General features: G+C 40.6%; 2 protein-coding genes across 9 annotated transcripts in view; one reads left to right on the top strand and one right to left on the bottom strand.

The window, feature by feature from the left end:
* LOC105726151 (uncharacterized) overlaps nt 1–20,527 on the bottom strand; it is a 532,480-nt gene that overhangs the window by 362,501 nt on the left and 149,452 nt on the right. The gene's annotated exons all lie outside the window — the stretch shown is intronic.
* FSHR (follicle stimulating hormone receptor) overlaps nt 1–20,527 on the top strand; it is a 194,234-nt gene that overhangs the window by 161,103 nt on the left and 12,604 nt on the right. For all 3 annotated transcript variants that reach the window (XM_012465479.3, XM_012465480.3, XM_064364068.1), the window contains exons 5-8: nt 6,698–6,769; nt 8,561–8,638; nt 13,731–13,799; nt 13,910–13,984. In XM_012465479.3, coding sequence (XP_012320902.2) covers nt 6,698–6,769; nt 8,561–8,638; nt 13,731–13,799; nt 13,910–13,984 — 294 coding nt within the window. The remainder of the gene's footprint in view (nt 1–6,697; nt 6,770–8,560; nt 8,639–13,730; nt 13,800–13,909; nt 13,985–20,527) is intronic.

The raw sequence follows: 20,527 nt of genomic DNA, 5'->3' as shown, positions 1-20,527 counted from the left end.
CTAGTTTTGAAAATTGAGATTGAAAAGGCAAGAAACCGGGCTCTCCTACTCTCTAACATAATTTCTTACACAAAATCATTTTAGAGAGAGAAACTGAGACTCTGAAAAGCTAAGTGAACTGTTTGGTGTTATCCAGTAGCTAGAGGGACAACACTGGAAGCCAGGGTCTCTAAACCTAAAGTCGAAGACTTTTCAATACACCTTCTTACATGCTCTGCCATCTAACTCCAAGATTCTGTGATACTATACCTAGCAAATGTTTATTTAATGATTCAGAAAGCATATGTTAGCATCTTTTACCATGTTGTATATAGATATGCAAATTCCCAGTTAAGAAGGCTCTGTAATTAATAGAAATATCAATATTAGCAAACCTCATAAAATAAGGAGTCTTTTCATATACCATGGTCCTCATTATTTGCAGATTCTATATTTGCTATTTAATCTACTTGTTAAAATGTTTTTGCAACCCAAAATCAATACCTGAAACACTTTTGCACTATTCTTAGACATGTGCTTGCACAGGAAGACAAAAATTTGAGTGTCTTGACATAGGTTCCCAACTGAGGTTGAATAAGCCTGCATGCTGACACCTTGTTTCAGCTGTCATGCTCAAAAGCAAGTGCCCTTTGCATGGTCTATCTGGTGCCTTTTCTCCCCTTGCTTGTGCTTTTTGTTGGTGATGTTACTGTTTAAAAGGCCTCCATGTGTAGTACTGAAGTGCCATCTAGGTTCCTAACTTCAAGAAGGCCGTGATGTGCCAAAAATATGTGTGTTAGATAAGCTTCCTTCAGATATGAGTTATAGTACTCCAGAACATGAGTTCCGTGTTCATGAATCAATAATAAGTATTAAATAAGGTATCTTTAAACAGAAGCACACATAAAACAAGGTTATATGTTGATCAAACCATGACAAATATGTTTTGACCAAAGGCTCAAAGGAATCTAACCCTGAATTTCCCCTGAGGCCAGTGATTCACTAATTCCATGTTTGAGGTGACTTTTAAAACATACTGCTGTGAATAAGGAGAATCAACTGTATATTATTAAGATCAGCCCACTCTTCCTATTCCTATCCATCATCACCCTGACTTCTCTCAGAATGGTCAGGAGGAAGGAGTCAACTTCAGCGTTACACAAGAGACTTTAAAAATGTAATTAAAAATGTAAGAGAATAAAAGAATCAAATGGCTTAAAAGCAAACAAATCCTATTTTATAGGAAACCAATTAGTAGGTAGAGAAAAGAGTTCAACTCCAAATCCTCAGCCTTGGTTACTAGGAAATGTGCTTTGGCAAAAACGATAAACTGGACACACAACTGGCAGCATCCTCTCCTTTAATCAAATTTGCCTAAAGCATCTCAAAGATCTACTCAAGCCATAGCATGAATTCTGTGGCTGCCTTAAGTCCTAGACTAAGAGAGAGCTGGTTCACACAGTCTCAGAATTGATCATTCCATGCCATGGCAGATTTGGTATGGAATAGAGGTTAAAAATATATATATGTACTTGGTTGTCATGTGTAATAAGAAGGGATGTCTTGTCCTTTCTCCTGGTTTACTTTTCTTACTCCAGTAAGTTAGGAGTTCACCTCCACAGCTGGTTCTCAGCTACCATCTGTTTGGTCTCATTATTACTGTGAAGTCCTGAGGTGATGGGCTGGCAAAAACATGGGCGACCTCTGCTCAGGGAACCCTCAAGTCTTCTTGCTTCCCCTTGCAGCCCCCAAAAGTGGCTTCTAATGCTTGCCCATCAAGCCCATGCTGTCCTTACCACACTTCTTTATCTAGCTTTAAAGTTTCTGAAATTCTGCCTCCTCCCTGATTTTAGTTTTATTTTTCCTCTGCTTCCCATCCTTTCGACCACCTTGTGTGGTCCAAATATGCACACTTGCTACTCTTAATTTAGGCTAGTAGGCTCTATACTTTCTAAGATATCTCACTTTTTTCCTCCAGCCCATATTGTTCCTCCAGCCCCTTCTCTGAACTCATAAGGCATTCACAATCAGTAGCATACAGTTTGCCACTAGACCATTCTAAGTGTTTCATCTGTGCTAGTCTTAATTCACTCACAAACTCCCTGAAACCAGCACACTGTCTCTGGCTTCCTCCTTGTATAAAATGGAGGTTTTATGGAAGGATGGCACATAGTCCAGTGCAACACAAGCAAACACAGACCCTGTTAATTTAAGAAAAAATAATAGCCCATAAACAGTACTGAAGATTAATAAAAGCACAAATGATGTTTAGGACAAGGAGCCTCAGTGCCACAGGGTCACCTGTTTATGAAAGGCAAGCATATTATCCTGTGCAGAATAGGTGAGAATGTTTCCCAGCAATTACAGGACCCCACTAAGTTCATCCTGATGGGAGAGAAGCTCACTTTCATTATTACAACCTAAAGATTAAGGACAATCAGGCATTAGAGATGCTAACACTAGCTTAGAATGTAAAACTGGCTGCAGAGAGGGAAAACTCTGAGTCAGTTACCTTTCTCTAAAAGACCCATTTGCAGAACTTAAATTCACTGACATTTTACCCTCAGGCCTTTAACTGGTTTTTGAAGATAAACCATGGTTGAGTGAATCAAAATAATTTTGCAGCAAACAGTCATTTGACAAAAGCAAACCCATTGAGACATACAGTTCCTAGCTGATTACCCACTTCCAGCCTCCATCAGACATGAATTTATTGATCAGAGGGGAAAAATGAATTGAAAACTAAGTGTTCATCCGAACTCCATTTCCTGTATTATCTTGGGGTTTTAGAGAGTCTCAGCTACAGAATTATCACCAATAATCCATCTCACTAGATGGTCACTAGATCTTTTTAAGTACCTTAAACTCAGCACTACTGGAATAATTTTAGCCATTTTTTGCAATAAATTTAGCCATTTTTTGCAGTCTGTTTTCTTTCTATAAAGACCAAAAATCTCAATGTGCATCTACAGATATCTATAGATATTCCGTAAGTACAGGGGCTATGGAAGCTCATGCTGTTGATGTTAAGTGATGCATTTGTAACTTTCTTATCGCACAATCATGAATTCTTCATTCCTTCAATTATATAAAACTTATTCATTCACTAAGAGAGACAGGGAAACTGCTACCCATATAACATCAAATGAGTAAGGTGTAATAAACATAGGCAGTGAATAATTCCTTGTAAACTCATCTCTTGACAACACATAGCATATTAGCTGGAATAAAGAGCTTGATAAACACTGAGCCCATTATATGTGTCAACTACTGTGCCAACACTGAGTTTTCAGGAAAAACATGAATCCTGCCCTCATATGAGTCACAATCTGATTGAAGAGGCAGATGTTGAATAAATATCACAAAATAGTATATGGCTCAGAGTTTTGAGGAGTGCTAAAAAGGACACAGTTATACTGAGAATAAATCAGGGGCCCTAATTTAGATTATTGGCATATAGGGAGCTCCTTTCTGAAAAAGTGACATGTGTAACTAAACTCTGAAGGGTGAGATGAAGTTGACCAGGTAAAGAGTGGATGGTTAGCCTTCTAGAGAAAGTACATGCAAATATCTGGAGAAAGGAAAGAAATTAATATATCTGAGGAACTGAGAGAAAGCCACTGGGGATAAAGTGCACTGGCGAAATAGCACAAGATAAAGATGCAAGAGGAGGCAGTAAGGAGTGTCAATTTTACTCTAAGTGTCATGGGAATGAACTAAAGCCTTAGCAGCCAAGGAGTAAAGCAGTCTGATTTACATTTTTGAAAAAAATTCCCAGAGTATGCTGTATGGAAAGTGAATTGGGAAAGAAAGGAGGATAATATTACAGAAATTCCTAGGGCTTTTTTTAGAATGGTTTCAGTGGAGATGGGCAAAACTGCATAGAGTCAAGACATATTTTGGAAATGGAATCTAAGAGGACTTTGAGACGGACTAGATATTGGAACTTAAGAAAGAAGAAGCCAAGCCAACTTTAACTGTCAAATTACAATTGATGGATGGCAATTCTACCTGTGGAGAATAATTGAGGAGAAGCGGTTTGATGGAGATGATAATGAGGGGAACAAATTTAGTTGGCTATGTCAGTGAGACATTCAGGAGGATACACAAAATAAGCTTTAATTAGCAATAGACTAGCGAGGTAGAGAGCAAGTATGAATCTAGTAGTAACAATATTGATACTACTTAATATCACAGGAAACAAGCTCTATGTAGTGAGAGTATAGAGAAGAGACACAAAAGACCCAGAGTACAAAGAGAGGAAAAGGAATCAACAAAGAATGCTAACAAGGAGTAACAGAGGAGAAGCAGCAGTAACAAAAGAGTGCAAAATGACAGAAACCAACAGAAAAGAGAGTTCAGCAAAAAAAAAAAATACTAAATGATACAGAAAGGTCTAAGAAAGTGACCGTTTAAAGTGTTTGTAGTAGTTAGTGAGTTGGGTAGTTAGTGAATTTGTAGACTTTGGCGTGACAATCACAGTTTCACTTAAGAGTTATGGGATGAAAACAGATTGGAACAGGTTGAAGATCAATGGGATATGAGAAAATGAAGACAGTACGTGCAGACAACTCCTTCTAGAAGCTTTGCTGTGAATGAATCAAGAAAAATAGAAAGTTAGGCTAAGTGAAAAAAGCCAGACCCAAAAGTTACATTCTAGATGATTCCACTGAGAGAGACAGAACAAGATGGCAGAATAGAAAGCTCCACCAACTGTCCCCCATGCAAAGATGCCAAATTAACAACTATCTAGACAGAAAAAAAACACCTTCATGAGAACCAAAAATTAGGTGAGCAGTCACAGTACCTGGTTTTAACCTCATATAGCTGAAAGAGGCACTGAAGAGATAGAAAAAACAGTCCTGAATCACTGACATCACCACTCCAGCGTACCCTGGCAGTGGCTGTGTGGAGTGAAGAGCATCTTTGAGCTCTAGTGGGGAAGATCATAGATGGTTCCATTAATTTAATATTTTGGAAAAGGCAAAATTAGAGAAACAGATAACTGATCAGTGCTTGCTAGGCATATGAAGTAGATGAAGAGGTGAAGTACGAAGGGAAAACACGAGCGAATTTAGAGAGTGATGGCACTGTTCTATATCTGTACTGTGCTCATGGTTACATAGGTATTTCTCTTACCTCATAGACCTCTACACTCAAAAGAGTTTATATTTCTGTATATAATTTTTAAGTGAATTAACACCACAACAAATTCTTCATAAAGAACCTCTTTTCCCGGATAAAAAGCAAAGGGAGACCAACTCAAGGGCTGTTGAAGTAATTAAAAGAATTGCCCAAGAGACCTTTGATGTCGATGTCAGGGAACCAAGACGGTGGAAAAAAACTCTGAGAACCATCACCTAGAACCCATAAACTGGAGTCACTTCCTCTCTAAATACAGAAGCAGAGAACAAGGCACCAAATCTTCTTGAGTCATAACCTCAAAAGGACATATGGTCCTTCACAATGATGAATATATCAATAAGGGTTCTTTAGATTGCATGTAACTATCACCACCTCCAACTTATAGCCACATATAGAAAAGGGAAATGGGAGTAGAGAGATAGCAGGATTTTAAATAACTCACAGGAGTGAGGAAAATGACAAAGAACAATGTGTCCAGTAATTTGTATGTGCCTCTAAAAACCCTCACCATTATTATGGCAGCCAGTTCCACCCAAACTTCATCCAGCTTCATTCAAGTGCAACTGAACAACACCCAGCCTAGCCTTGTACACCTCTTCTTTCCTGCTCTGGGGCTTCTTGGACACCACTGTGAGAGATGCTCATCAGGAACTTGCTGGGTATTCACAAATGTGCAAGCCATAAGTGGGGAATTAACACCATGGAATCAGCTTTTACCAATAGGAAATAGGAGTCAATGGACATATCCTTCCCTCACTACTATCCCCCACTCCAATCAACAGTTCTGAGATCCATTTTTTAAATATCCTAAATCAAGTCCTTGGAATTAGGAACTAGTCGTCAGTAGTGCTGGTATTGTTTAGCTTCCCTCCTTCCCTGTTTCACTCCCTGTCCTGATTGCTCTGAAATCTTACTATGAAATATATACTTACAGCTAGCCTTCTTCTCAGGCTCTGCTTCCTGGGAAAGTCAGGCCAATAAAACCAGACCTTGGGAAGGATCCAGGGTAGGTCTGCAATTTTCAGCTGTAGAAATTTATAACCCTCTCTTAAGGGTGATGACAGCAGAAGCTCTAACCAACCTCCAACCACATCCCAGGAGAGAGTCTGATTGGACCAGCTCAGGTCACGTGTATACCCTAGGGTCATAGGGCATGAAATCTCACGCTCTAATCCCGAGAGAATCACTTGGAGCGAAGAAGGCACAGTTTTCCAACAAGTATGATGAGGTTGGAAACAGGATAATTTAAGAAAATTTTGTTACTAGTTGGAAGGTGCTTTAGGGTTGGATTAACTTATCAATCTTCATTTTTTTTTTTTAATGTATACTGTGGCATCCTAATCTCTTTGTGACTGAAGTGTAAGTTTCTTTTCTCTAAGGAATCACCAGCTTTTAAGACCCTGGAATGACCTTAAAATAGAAAACATGAGCATAATTCAGGTATATATGGGCTTTTCTTATAGGTTTTTCTGATGGTTCAAAATTGATATTTTGATCCTGGAAAGTTCATGCTCTAACAACTGTTTAAACAGCCAGCTTCATCTTCACTCATTCTCATTTTGTTTCTCTCTAGGTTAATATCCAACACAGGTATTAAGCACCTTCCCGATGTTCACAAGATTCATTCTCTCCAAAAGGTTATACTGTAAGTTTTTCCTTGCCTGACTACCAACTCTTTACTCAGTATCTGTCTTGGCCAACAGCCATGTGGGCCTTTAATATGCATTGTGTAGTCTACATCCTCCAAATGCATTGCTCTGGGTTAGCAAAGATAAGGAGGCCAGAAGTGAGGTCCCTGATTTTACCTGCAGGCCAGTCAATATTAGTTTGGAGGAAACTGACAGACCCCTCAATAAGAGCATTGTTCACCAAACCAGCATATAGCAAAATCAAAAAGTTGCTCATTTTTTCACTATTTAGTGCTTTAATTACTGCCCCCCACACACATACACAACACCCTTTGTATTCCAGCATCCTCTCCTCTTCTTTCCAGAATTTCTATGCTACCCTGGGCATAAAGAAACTATCTAACACACATATTCATATTAAAGAATTAATGACAGGCTGCGTTTGCCTTTTCCCAAGGTATTTGTATTTTGAAAAAAGGAAGAGAAAAGGTAGCATGTCACGACAACTATTTCCGATAGCGAAATTGTAAGAATATGGACAGACCCAAAAGGAAGAGATGGGGAAGGGGTGTAGGAGCTAAGGAGGGAGGAAGGAGCTAAGCAGGGAGGGAGAAGAGAAAGAGAAAAACATTGAAAATCTTTCAGAATTTCTCATATTGTTCCAAGGTGTTTACTACATTACTGCTATAGCCCTTACTTCTACATTTACTTCTACATGTTAGATCAGACCTAAGAGGGAATGTTGATGGGGAAATGAGTACTACAAACAGAAAATGAGACTTTTCCCATCCTTTCATTCAGGAAAAGAAAAATCAAAGATAAAATTGTTCTGAGACCCAAGGAGAACAGAGGGAAGGAAACTAGCTGTAAGAAGGGGATTGAGATGGGGAGAAGGCCCAACTAAGACGAACATAGAAGTTAGGAGGTGAAAGCTTTGTTACATTAGGGTAAAATTATTTAAGAAAACCTTCAGAAGAAAAAAGTGGGCCACACACAGCGGCCAACAGCTGTAATCCAGCAGTTTGAGAAGCCGAGGCAGGCGGATCGCTTAAGCACAAGTGTTTGAGATCAGCCTGAGCAACAGGGTGAAACCTTGACTTTACAAAAATTACAAAACTTAGCTGGTCATGGTGGTGCACACCTGTAGTCCCAGCTATTCCAGAGGCTGAGGTGGGAGGATCACTTGAGCCTGGGAGGTCGAGGCTACAGTGAGTTGTTACGGCACCACAGCACTCCAGCCTAAGTGACAGAGCAAGAGACCATGTCTCAAAAAAAAAAAGGGGGGCCGGGCGCGGTGGCTCACGCCTGTAATCCCAGCACTTTGGGAGGCCGAGGCGGGTGGATCACGAGGTCAAGAGATCGAGACCATCCTGGTCAACATGGTGAAACCCCGTCTCTACTAAAAATACAAAAAATCAGCTGGGCATGGTGGCGCGTGCCTGTAATCCCAGCTACTCGGGAGGCTGAGGCAGGAGAATTGCCTGAACCCAGGAGGCGGAGGTTGCGGTGAGCCGAGATCGCGCCATTGCACTCCAGCCTGGGTAACAAGAGCGAAACTCCGTCTCAAAAAAAAAAAAAAAAAAAAAAAAAAAGGGAGGACACTGAATATCTACAATTCCATTTGTAAGAACTAATATACTAAATATAAATTAGAGACAATTTTATCCCCAAACTTTGAGCTAAACAACAGCTAACTACATTAATACATTACCTAAGCTAAAGACCACATTATGCCAGTTACACTAAATGTGGGAAGATTACATGAGTAGGACTGATGTAAATATCTATTTGTCTGTACTTTCTTCTAGAGACATTCAAGATAACATAAACATCCACACAATTGAAAGAAATTCTTTCGCGGGGCTGAGTTTTGAAAGTGTGACTCTGTAAGTAAGGGGAAAAAATCCAACAGAGTAACATTTGCTTTTTCATTTAGTGATCTCTTATAATTGGATGCTCCTTTTTTATTCGGGTAACTTTGGCATTTCTCCACTTAAATCACGCTCTGGTTCTTTTTTTCTCTTGTCTTTACATTTCAGAATCACAATGTGGAGTCATGTTAATAATTTATGATTCTGTGGTGTGATTCAACTATTTAAAATTGCTGTTTGAATGATGGAGTCCTGTGATACAACATCTGTTCCAAAAGACAGAATAACTCATGCATCAGTAAAGCTAGTTATTGCCTGGCAAGGCTTTTGTTGCCCAAAGAAAAAGATCAGGAAGGAAGCCCAATCAGGAAGATATGGTGATTCCCTCATAACCATTCCAAGCAGCTCCTGTTCAGGCCCATGCTGAGCATAAGATGACTTCTCATTTTCTTAAAACGATTAAATTTTTTAATGAGCTTGAGTTACTCTCTCTGACTTTTGGGAGAGTTTTTAAATGCACTCTGTCTTGTTAATGAAAGACCTTCTAATCTTTTATGCCAGTAGCCCCTGTAGCAGTTTATCCACTCACCAGGATGGCCAAGAAATAGGAGAATATGGGCCACCTAAGTATGCCTGGGATCCATGAAACTCAGATGCACAGAATGACTTTTGGGGGACCCAGTAATTGCAATTACATCTGTAAGATATGAAAAGCATTTTATATATTTTACAAATTGTTGTGTTTTTTAAAACATATACCAATATGAGTTTTTAAAATATGCCTATATGTACAAAAGATAAGCTCCAGTCCATAAAGAATTGTAGCCCTCTTCAATTATATGATTCAGAGACCCAGCAGTTAAAAGATAAAGAAATAGTAGACAGATTATGACACTTTGATCAGTAAAGCTAAACTCTGTATTTGATGTAGAGAACAATAGAAAAAGTTTGAAAACAGATTAGCTTAGAAATAGAATAAGGCATGCATTCAAAATACATAGGTATTAGGACAAAAGCTACAGGTGAGTAATACTGAATCATTTCACTTAAGCTCATATTTGAAGTGAAGGGATGTGTGTGTGTGTGTGTGTTGAGATGAGGTGATGGAGTGCAGAAAAGAGAAAGAGAAAGCAAAAAATGCAAGCAGAATGAATGATACACAAAGTAAAAGAAAAAGCAATTATTCTAAGAGTAAAGAATGAATAATTTAATCTGACTAGCCTGTGATGCCAGAGTTAAAGGTAGAGTTAAATAAGGGAAAGTAAGCTGAGAAAAAGTTATTTTTAAAATGGGTTTCAAAGATGAGGGGCAGTTAGCTAGGGAGTTGGCAAAGGGCATGCAGAGGGAACAGAATAATCAAGGCTGTGAAGGCTACCTGCCTTTTATAAAAATAAAACTATAACACAAAGAGCTGTGGAAAACAGTGAGTACATGAGTCTTATTGGCCTGTTGCAAAACACAACAGTAAAAGGATTTCTGGGCTACATCACAGAGGGAGATTAGTGATACATGTAATCAGTTATACCAGGATGTTTATGTTTATTTGGATCTTGCCTGAAATATATGTTTATTTTAAATACAGAGACTTAAAATGAATGTTATAATATGGCAAACTCATTCATTTTTATAGAAAATATATAATTAAGTGGGAGTGTACTCATATCATTCTCATAGTTTTGCATAGTGTGCTCATATCATTCTCACAGTATCATTGACCTGTTTTTTTGTCCAGACCATAAGACAGAAGGCAAAGCACTCTAAGTGCCCTGCTCTCAACTCTCCCCAACTAGAGCCAAAGAACCTGAGGAAATAAGAAATTCTGACTTACCTTTGCAAACCCAAAGCTACAAAAGGAACATACAGATTCTGTCTGCTCTTTACTAACTCCTGTTTGTGGACACTGATTTCTCAGAATTTAGGAACACATTTTTCAGGAAAGGAGTTTTCTTTTAAGGGTGAATGTTTGTCAGACACATCTCTAAAGGATAAATTCCTATTTGTAGAAACAATATATATTGTTCTTATTGTGGCTGTCCCTTAATCTATAGACAATAAAATCAGATCATTCATACTCAACACAGTTTAAGTCTCCAATTGTTTCTAGTCTGGCAGCTTTGATGCAGGGTTGCTTTCTTCCCCTGGGGACATTTGAGCACACTCAGGAAAAAAAGCGTGACAGTGGCACTGATGACTGACAAAGTATTCTATCGATAGCAATTTTCAAAATTCTGGGAATACTACACAGCTATAAAAAAAGAACAAGATCATGCCCTTTGCAGCAACATGGATAAAGCTGGAGGCCAGTATTCTAAGCAAACTAACACAGGAACAGAAAACCAAATACCACATGTTCTCTCATAAATGGGAGATAAACAACGAGAACACATGGATTTTAGGAAGGGAACAACAGACACTGGGGCCTACATGAGGGAGGAGGGAGAGGATCAGAAAAAATACCTATTGGGTATTATGCTTATTACCCAGGTGATGAAATTATCTGTACATCAAACCCGCATGACATGCAGACTACCTATATAAAAAACCTGTACATGATCCCCTGAAACTAAAAGTTAAAAAAAATTCTGAGGCCCTGTTCTAAAAGTAAATATAAATATAGTTTTAAAGTAGCCAGCAATGAAGGATTATCAGACACTTGCCTAGTGAATCTAAGAAATGAACAATAAAAACCCATTGTGCAGAAGCTTCTGATCCCTTCCCCACCGCCACTCTGCCCTGGTAAGCAGAGAGCATGAATAGGGAAAGCACCGAGCTATGGCCAGCCAGGAGAATATCCTAAATCCGAAGAAATAAAACATGACACGAGTAACAGCTCCCAGCACACTCTGGCCTCAGGAGAGGCCTGCTTCATGCGTGTTTCCTCTGTTCCTCAATCAGTTCGTCTCCCCTGCCTGCCCCTCAATGAGTTTTAAAGGGCCGAGTCTCCAGCACCTCCACTCTTTAGGAGGACAGCAGAGTGTGCTTCTGTAGCCTCCTGAGCCTCTGCTGAGTGAGCACACTGGTCTCGTCCCCAAAGACACAAAAGGGTTAAGGTAGGCCTGTGATTCAGTTATTCCCTAGTTGATGTTCTGCCAAGTTATTGTAGTCATCCTTAATGTCGTCGTCGTCATCATCATCATCATCTGGTTTTAAAATAGGTAGTTCCTCTCTTAAGAGAGCAGGGTTGTGCGTGACAAATGTGGGTTTCCCTATGGTACTAGTTTGAGATTCCCACAGACTAACATAAACCCAAGGACAGCAGTTCTGAACATAATTTGTTTTTTGTGTGATGATCCACTGTTGATATCAAGAAATACCATCCTCCTCCCCACATGAAGGTATCTGTTGATTGAGATAATCCATAAAGACAAAGGGATATTTGAATACAATAATTATTTAAAATTAGTTTATGTTTTATTTGATTATAGCAACATCGATTAACAGGACAGTTATATGCAGGAAATATCAATTATCTAGTCTCTAGGAAAATAGGTGGAGGCTGTATGGATTTGTACACCCCTCATGTTAAATTAAAGGCCAGCCAACTACATATAACCCAGAGGAAACCCAGCTCATGAGCTAAGACAGGAAACATTAACATGGGATCTAAATTAAGCAAAATGTTATCCCCCAGAAAACATTATTTATAATATTAGACCTACATTACAAAAGAAGTATTCAATTATTACACTTTAAATTTGGTCAATAAAAAAATTGTGGAAATTGTTTTATAAGTACCTAAGGTACTTATATAATATTTTTTATTTTTGCCTTTCGGCCCATAAAACCTAAACTTTAGTATCAGGCCCGCTACAGAAAAAGTTTGCTGAATCCTGTATTTGATCCAAATCCCCCAGGGATCTACATCCCACAGGTTGGGGGCAGCTGCCACAGCAACTCCTACTACTCTGCAACTGTCAAGAGTCCGGATGTGCCTGGGAGATGCTTTCTCAAACGGCATGAGGTTGCATAGCCACTTCTTTGCCATCAGAACCCACCAGTTGGTTGTGAATGTCTTAAAAGATTTACCTTGCTCCTCTCTGGATTTTTTAGCTAATTAGTTTTCAAGAGGAGGAAAAAGACATACAGTTGTTCTCCTGTGATTTTAAGTGTTTTCTGGCTACCCACGGCAGCCCAAGAAATAGAGTGGTGGACACACAAGAGCTTCTCTGGGTCAGCTTTCTGAACAGTGTTACTTGCAAACCCACTAAGCTGGGAAAAGGGAAAAGAACCTGACAGCAAAACAAGAGCAGGTGGTCAGAGGCTCTTCAGGCTAAGCCCTCCTGACCTTGGTATCTGTTTTTGTTCTCAGATCCACTCAGGAGCAGAGCAAGGCAGAGCTGTAGCCCAAGGTGTCCTTGGGCTCCCCTGTCCAGGGAACCCTGCTCATTGACCTTCTTAGCGCAATCAGGATAGCTGTTCTATACCCATCTCCACCTCCCCGAGAACCTCCTCCCCTACCCATTCACATTACCTCGCCCTGCCACAGCCCACATTCTCTGTAATTGATTTCTCTTCCTTTCTGGCTTAACCCAGAGCCACCTCCACAAACCTCCAATAACCAGGTCCCTACGGGTCACGGGAGATGTTCAGGTTGTCTGACAACTTAATTAGATCACTTTTGACGACAGCCAGGCCTGCTGCTGTGGGTGATTGTGGGTGAAAGGCTTAAGCCCTTAGAGAAAGGTGACATAGAATGTTCTTTTTCTGTCTTATAAACACTTGTTCAGTAATTGTACGATTCCTGTCCTTCAGGATGAGAAAGATCTGTCTGCTCCCCGCATTGCATCTCTACACACAGATGACGTGTGTGAAGACCTTAGAGTGAAAGAATTCAGGCTGCTCTGCCTAAGTGTGCCTTTTCAAACTTGGATTTCATTTATTCCTTTGAATAGGCAATACATGCACATAATGCAAACTTCAAAAGTTACAAATGATTATGCAGCAATAAATCAGTCTTCTTCCCAGCCACATCCCCAAGCTTAAAAGGTGGCATTTTCTTTATTCCACTAACCTGTGCTGTCTGCCCTTGCTCAGTGCTTCCAATTATGAAACCCTTGTATTGTTTGCATCTGACATTATTGGTTTTTTAATAGGCCTTTTATTTCAGATGGCTGAATAAGAATGGGATTCAAGAAATACACAACTGTGCATTCAATGGAACCCAACTAGATGAGCTGTAAGTAGCCCTGACTATTCTTCCAGCCCATTTAAAGGGAAATGGCTCTTACAACAGCAATATTTATGTGGCTTTATGTTTTCCTCCCTCTTTCTTCAACCCATCCCCAGGAATCTAAGCAATAACAATAATTTAAAAGAATTGCCTAATGATGTTTTCCACGGAGCCTCTGGACCAGTCGTTCTGTGAGTAGCTTTCCCCATTTCTGTGTGTAAGAGCTCAGTTTGTTTAAGTTAGAAGTCAACTCTCTGCAGCTAAGGGAGAACTTCCAAGGCAGGGCTGGCCAGCAAGTTCAATTTTTATTCATGTCATCTGCAAAGATTTATAGAGACAATTTAAGGCTTATCCACAATCTAACTCTCCATAAAAAAAGCAACACTAATAATAACATGTAATGAGCACGTACAGTGTCAGATGGTGTTCTAAGAAGTTAAGATGCATTTTCTCATTTAATTATTAAAATCACCCTTTGTGGTAGGAGCTATTATTCCCATTTTACAGAATGAAAAACTGGCTTCCCTGGAGAGGTTAATTCACTCACTCAAGGTTATGCAAGAGTTACAGCAGGGATTTAAACTGATCTGACTCATGGTACAGACTCACATCCACTTGACTACATGTCTCTTCCCTGGAAAGGAAAACACAAATCTCTATCATCCTCAACACCAGAAGGTTCCTTCAACCCAATGAGACCTACATACTCATTATTTTGGATCCTCTTTTCAAATCTTTTGGGATACATTCCATGCCTCATAGCCCTCATGAGGATGTCTCCTCTTGTCATTTTCTCACTTCCATCTTTCCCTCCAAAAGTGACTTTCTCCGTTTCTCTTCTTACCTACACTGCCCCTTCCATCAAGGATCATTCCGAAGTTCTACCTCCTCAAGTCTCTTTGACAACCTCAGCCATCAGTGACTTCTTCCTGTGATTCTCGTGGCCTTTATGGCTTCTTTGGTCGGGGGACAATCTGCATCACAATTACCAAAAGGCTTTTTAAAACTGTGTTCCTGGGCTCTAAGCAAGACCTACTACACTTACTGAAGAAAGTACTTCAAGACAAACAAAGGAACCCAAAAAGAGGGAATGAGGTACAAGAAGGAATGGTGAGCAAAGAAACAGATAGGCATGTTAATAGATCTACAGTTTTACTAGATGATCCTTACGTAGCCTGCCGAGAGTCAAGTCAGGCATTTGGAAGCCACCCACTGAACCTCTTATTTGGCAGTTAGCATAGGCTACCATGTGTGGTCATCTACCCACCTACCAACCAACCATCTATCTGCATCACTCTTGTTTTCACCAAATAGCTAATATTCTCCTTCAGGCTGGAACCTGTATACCTCTAGAATTAGATCTGGTATGGAGAGTGAGAATTCCATAAGTATTTTTTATTCGTGATAAAGGGTGTGTTGTGATCTGTACATGAGATTCTGCTGCTTTGACGAAAGAAATATACACTTTAGGGTAGATTTGTCACCCTGACCATGTTCAAAGATTATTCAAGAATGCCTGGCTAGAGATAGGCCACCTGTGCAAATGGAGCAATAGTGTGATTAAAGCAGAGATACAGAGCAGACTGCCTTGGTTTAGACCAGTTCTTTTACCTCTCTAAGCTTCTGTTTCCTTGCCAAAAAATGGCTTTAAAAACACTATCTATTTCCTAATACTATTTGAAGCATAAAACACACACACACACACACACACACACACACACAAATATTTTTTCACTCATCAAATAAATTTTAAAGCATCAGTCCTGTGCCATGTGTTATACAACGTGCAGGGAACAAAGTAAAGTCCTTCCTCATAGAAAGCGTATATTCTCACTGGTGGTGGGGACAGAGGGGAGTCAGGCAATACATTAAATATACAACTTAAAATATCAAGTCATGATACGCCTAAGAAGTACAATGGAGAGTGTTGGGCATGTAGACCATGTACTCAAGTATACAAAGTACTCAGAACCTGTACTACTTAGTTCATGTTCCCCGTTCTTAGAGTAGTCGGGAGACAAATGAATTTTGACAAAGTACTTTTGATGTCTTTGACCCCCTACAATAGCAGCATGTCAGTTTCCATTAGCAAAAAGCCCTAAGAGTTTTGAATGTTCCTAAGTAGGCAACTCTATCTGTTCATGGCAGAATATATCAGTGATGGGTGTGTTTCCATATGTGACCTGTACCAGGCACAATATTGAATCTATAGCATCTTAACCTACTGTCTGCTCCTGAGAACAATGAACTTGGATGAGATCCCCCAACTCATTTATTATCCAGCTGAAGAAATCAGAACCAGAGGATGGAAGTGACCTGTTAAAAATCATACTGCTACTAGAAGGGGCAGAGCTTGGACCAGAAACTAGGTCTTCTACCTCACATTCCATGTGTTCCCATCATACCATGTTGCCATAAGTAGGTTTAATTGAACATCTAAAAGTTATTCATTGAGCCCCCCTGCAACTGGTTGTGAGCTAAAATAGAGGAAAATAACTATTAACACCAGCCTCCCAGTCTAAGAACGCCGGTCAATGATACATAAACATGGCACAGAAGAACATCTCCTGAGGCTGCATAAGCAGGTTCCAGGTTAAGACACTGCACAATGTATCTCCTAAGAATTTTTAACAGAGAACACAAAACTTGAATTCCCCCATCCAGTCCCACTGTGAATGCAGGCCATAGAGCCTCTGTGAAAGCATCAGAAACAATTCTGCAAGGTCCTCAAGTTATAGGCCTATTGTTTTATCCTTCTTACCACAGGAACACATCTGTCTAGAATTAAGTGAATAAAATTTACAGAAAATTCATGGAATTATGAAGCACTCCTAATGACTTAAAAAGGTAGAGAGGGATAATGCATTCCCATATATTTTCATCTCAGTGCAGGATCCTGGCTGGAAGCCCCGCCTACAATTACTAATTTCCTCTCCTCCCCCTGGGGCCAAAAGAACTGATCACCTTTCACCTTAACATCAAGCCACCTTTTCTCTGAGGCCTTCAGGTTAGTCCACAGATGTCCTTCAAGCTTCTCCTTCTGCTGACCTGAGATGCAAGAAGACAACTGGCCTATTCCATGTCCCACTTCTGCAACCAGATACACTAAACCATCTAAACCCTGGCCTGAGAGGTGCTTGTGCAGGTGTGCAGTAGACCAGCCCACCTCAGGTGATTGAGTTAAGAGATGAGAGTAGGAGGTATGCAAAGGCCATTCAGACCACAGTAAGTGGAGATCATGCTGATCATGACTGAGCCTTGGGTCAGATTGCTGTTTCCCCTCCCACATACACACAAAAAGACTATGATATAGCTGCCTGCAGAAGGTTTACTAGAGGGTGCTCTCAGAATGTACAGGGAATGCTTGATGGAAGCAGAATCAGGGTAACTCATTTGCAACCAAAGGCTCAGCTGATCTCATGGGAAGATCTGGAGTTAAGATGGTCCTTCAAAGTTGTACTGAATTAAGGTAAGGGGCAAGTCCTCTATATCAAGAATCACTGGGTGCAGGCTGTCCCTGGGGAGGAGCCAAATGCCTGTGGAGGAGTAAGTCAGCTGAGGGCAACTCCCACAGTAGACTCAGCTATGAGCCACATCAGCTGTGAGTGGTTCTCAGCTGCCCCAGAGCAGCATCTTCAGAGTTGCGTGGGTTTTAGGGGGTTGTTTTGTTTGTTTGTTTTTTAATCACCAAGGCTGGAGTGCAGCAGTGCAATCATAGCTCATAGCAGCCTTAAACTCCTGAGCTCTAGTGATCCTCCTGTGTCAGCCTTCTGAGTAGCTGGGACTAGAAGCGTGCACCACCACACCCAGCCATTTTTGTCATTGTTGTAGAGAAAGGGACTCACTATGTTGCCAAGGCTGGTCTCAAACTCCTGGCCTCAAGTGATTCTCCTGCCTCAGCCTCCCAAAGCACTGGGATTACTGGCATGAGTCATGACACTCAGCCCCTATGTTTAGAATTTTTGATTCAGCAGGTCAGGGTTGAGGCCTAAGAACTTGTATCTCTAATATCTTCCTGGTGAAACTGATGCTGCTGGTCCAGAGAGCATTCTGAGAATCACTGCCCTAGGACCCATGTTGGGAATTGGGAAGTCTTGCTTAGTCTCCAAAATATCTCCTCCACAAGCCAACTGTGGTGAATCTTTCTCCCTCACTGGCTCAGTCCTTTTTCCCCAGTGGATATATGCAAGGAATTCTAAGAAAATTAAGGGCCAAACATTCAAACTGATGATGGCACCTTTCCTGAAGGCAAAATTTCTAGTTGAGTGAAGAATAGGAAGCCTCTGAACACCTGAGGGTGCAAGGTTGCACTATTCCATTGCAAAGAAAGATAGATGCAGAGAAAGCCAGGGGCACACAAACAAGCTTCATCGAGTTTCAGAGGAGGAGCTCAGCATCCTCATTTTCCCCTTATGGGTCTTGACCTTGAACATCAGCAGCCATCTGAGTTTTTACCTGATATTCTGAACTCACTCAAGGTTGTTGTTTGTTGTTTTTTTAAGCAATCGAGCAATCGCTGTTTCTTTGGGAAACAGTTTCCTGTGGGGAAAATTTAATGCATTGCCTTTGCAGGCTGGAGTCAGTACAATCATATTCTGATGGTTTATCAAATTGATTTGGCTATAGCTCAGATTCATTTGATAGTTCAGATTCAAACACTGAGTTATTTGTATAAGAATGATTCTCTTCCATTACCAGTGTACCCACAGTCCTATAGATAGTAAATTGCCTTTTTATCCAGCCTGGGATCATGAAAAAGAGGTCTTCTAGCCATCTGTCGGTGTAGTATACACCAGAAATGTGCTCTCACTTATGGAAATGATTGACCTGTAATAACATCTTTGCTGGGAAAAATAGAAATTGTTCAAATCAAATGTGTGGCACTGGCTATAACACACTTTATTAAATGGGGCACGGAGTGCTTTTTAACTCCTGCCTCTCCTGCCTCAGCCTCTTATTACCTACCTATCCATGCAGTCTCTGTCGCTATTCTGTATCTCAAAACAAAGAATTCTAACAGTGTTGAAACAATTTAAAATTACTTAATCTCTTATGTGCAAGTTATAATCCCATGGGGTCTCCATTGGTACTTTTCAGGTTTTAATTCACAAAATCACTCACTGTCTGAATATAGCATGTGTTGAAATTTTAAATGAAATGATATTTTTAAAAGAAAGACCAGGGCCGGGCACGGTGGCTCACGCCTGTAATCCCAGCACTTTGGGAGGCCGAGGCAGGTGGATCACGAGATCAAGAGATCGAGACCATCCTGGTCAACATGGTGAAACCCCGTCTCTACTAAAAATACAAAAAATTAGTGGGGCATGGTGGCGAACGCCTGTAATCCCAGCTACTCAGGAGGCTGAGGCAGGAGAATTGCCTGAACCCAGGAGGCGGAGGTTGCGGTGAGCCGCGATCGCGCCATCGCACTCCAGCCTGGGTAACGAGCGAAACTCCGTCTTAAAAAAAAAAAAAAAAAAAAAAAAAAAAAAATCATTAGAACAGACCAGCTTGAAAGGTAAAGTTTAAAAACACCAGCCCACAACTACCCCTTCCCCCTTGTCCAGCCTACCAGTTCCAGGCACAAGGGCAGGAACAAAGTACACATTCTCAGGTACTCATTAAGAGCATCAGGTCTTACATGGCATACATTTAGTGGATGTTGATTGAACACCTACTGTGTGTCTGGCAAGATGTAAGAAACAGATGTAAAAGCAACAGTATCTACTGTTATGCATCTGGACAAGGGATGAATATTGCTTCCCAGTACAATAACTGCTGCAGAAATGTCCACAAATGGCTATAGTAATATAGAGCAAATGCCTAATAAATTCTTGTCATCATGTGACACAATGGCTTTTAACACATGAAGTGATAGTGTGGGAGGAGAGAGCCTCTATTATCCTAGGCCTGAATTTTGTCAATAGCCACCTGGTCCCCTTCTTACCCTCAATCCTTTCTTTTTCCAATTAGTTTACCAAGTATTTATTGAACACCCACTATATGCTGGTATCAAGGTTATCAAGACTAATCTTATAAAAATCCAGTTTTGAATAAACCATTCTTCTGCTCATGTGAATCCTAAACTCTTCCACCTGACTTTCAAGGCTCAGAGATCTAATCCCATCCCATGGTTCCCTTTACTCCTCAAAGTGTGATTGCCCAGAATAACTATTCTAAATTCCCCTCACTGTGCCATGATTTGTGTTCTGGGCCTCTCTCCAAGCCTCTCTTTAGCGAACGGTCATTGTATTGGTCAAGGTTCTTCAAAGACAGAAACAATAGAGAGAGAGAGGAGAGGGGATTTCTTACGGACATTGGGTCACATGACTATGGAGGTTGAGGAGTCCAGGAGAGGCTCTCTGCAAGCTGCAGAACCAGGGAAGCTATAGCCTGACTTGGTCTAAGTTTGAAAGCTTCAGAAACAGGGAGGCCACTGGTATAACTCTCAGTCCAAGAAAGAGGCCCAAGAACCGAGAAACTGATGGTATAACTCTCAGTCTGAGATCAAAGTCCTGAGAATCCAAGGGGGTGAGGGAGGGGAACCGGTACAAATCTCTTAGTCCAAAATCCTGAGAACCTAGAGTTCTGATGTCTAAGGGTAGGAGAAGGAGGGGGTCCCAGCTTCTGGATGAGGGCACATCTTCCTTACTCAGTCCATGGATTCACATGCCAATTTCTTCTGGAAATACCCGCAGGCACCCAGAAATAGTGCTTTACCAGCTATCTGAATA

The sequence above is a fragment of the Aotus nancymaae genome, unplaced genomic scaffold (genome assembly GCF_030222135.1).
Source record: "Aotus nancymaae isolate 86718 unplaced genomic scaffold, 86718_ANA_hifiasm-v0.15.2.pri h1tg000057l, whole genome shotgun sequence".
NCBI lineage: Eukaryota > Metazoa > Chordata > Mammalia > Primates > Aotidae > Aotus > Aotus nancymaae.
This window is presented reverse-complemented; position numbering and strand designations above follow the sequence as displayed.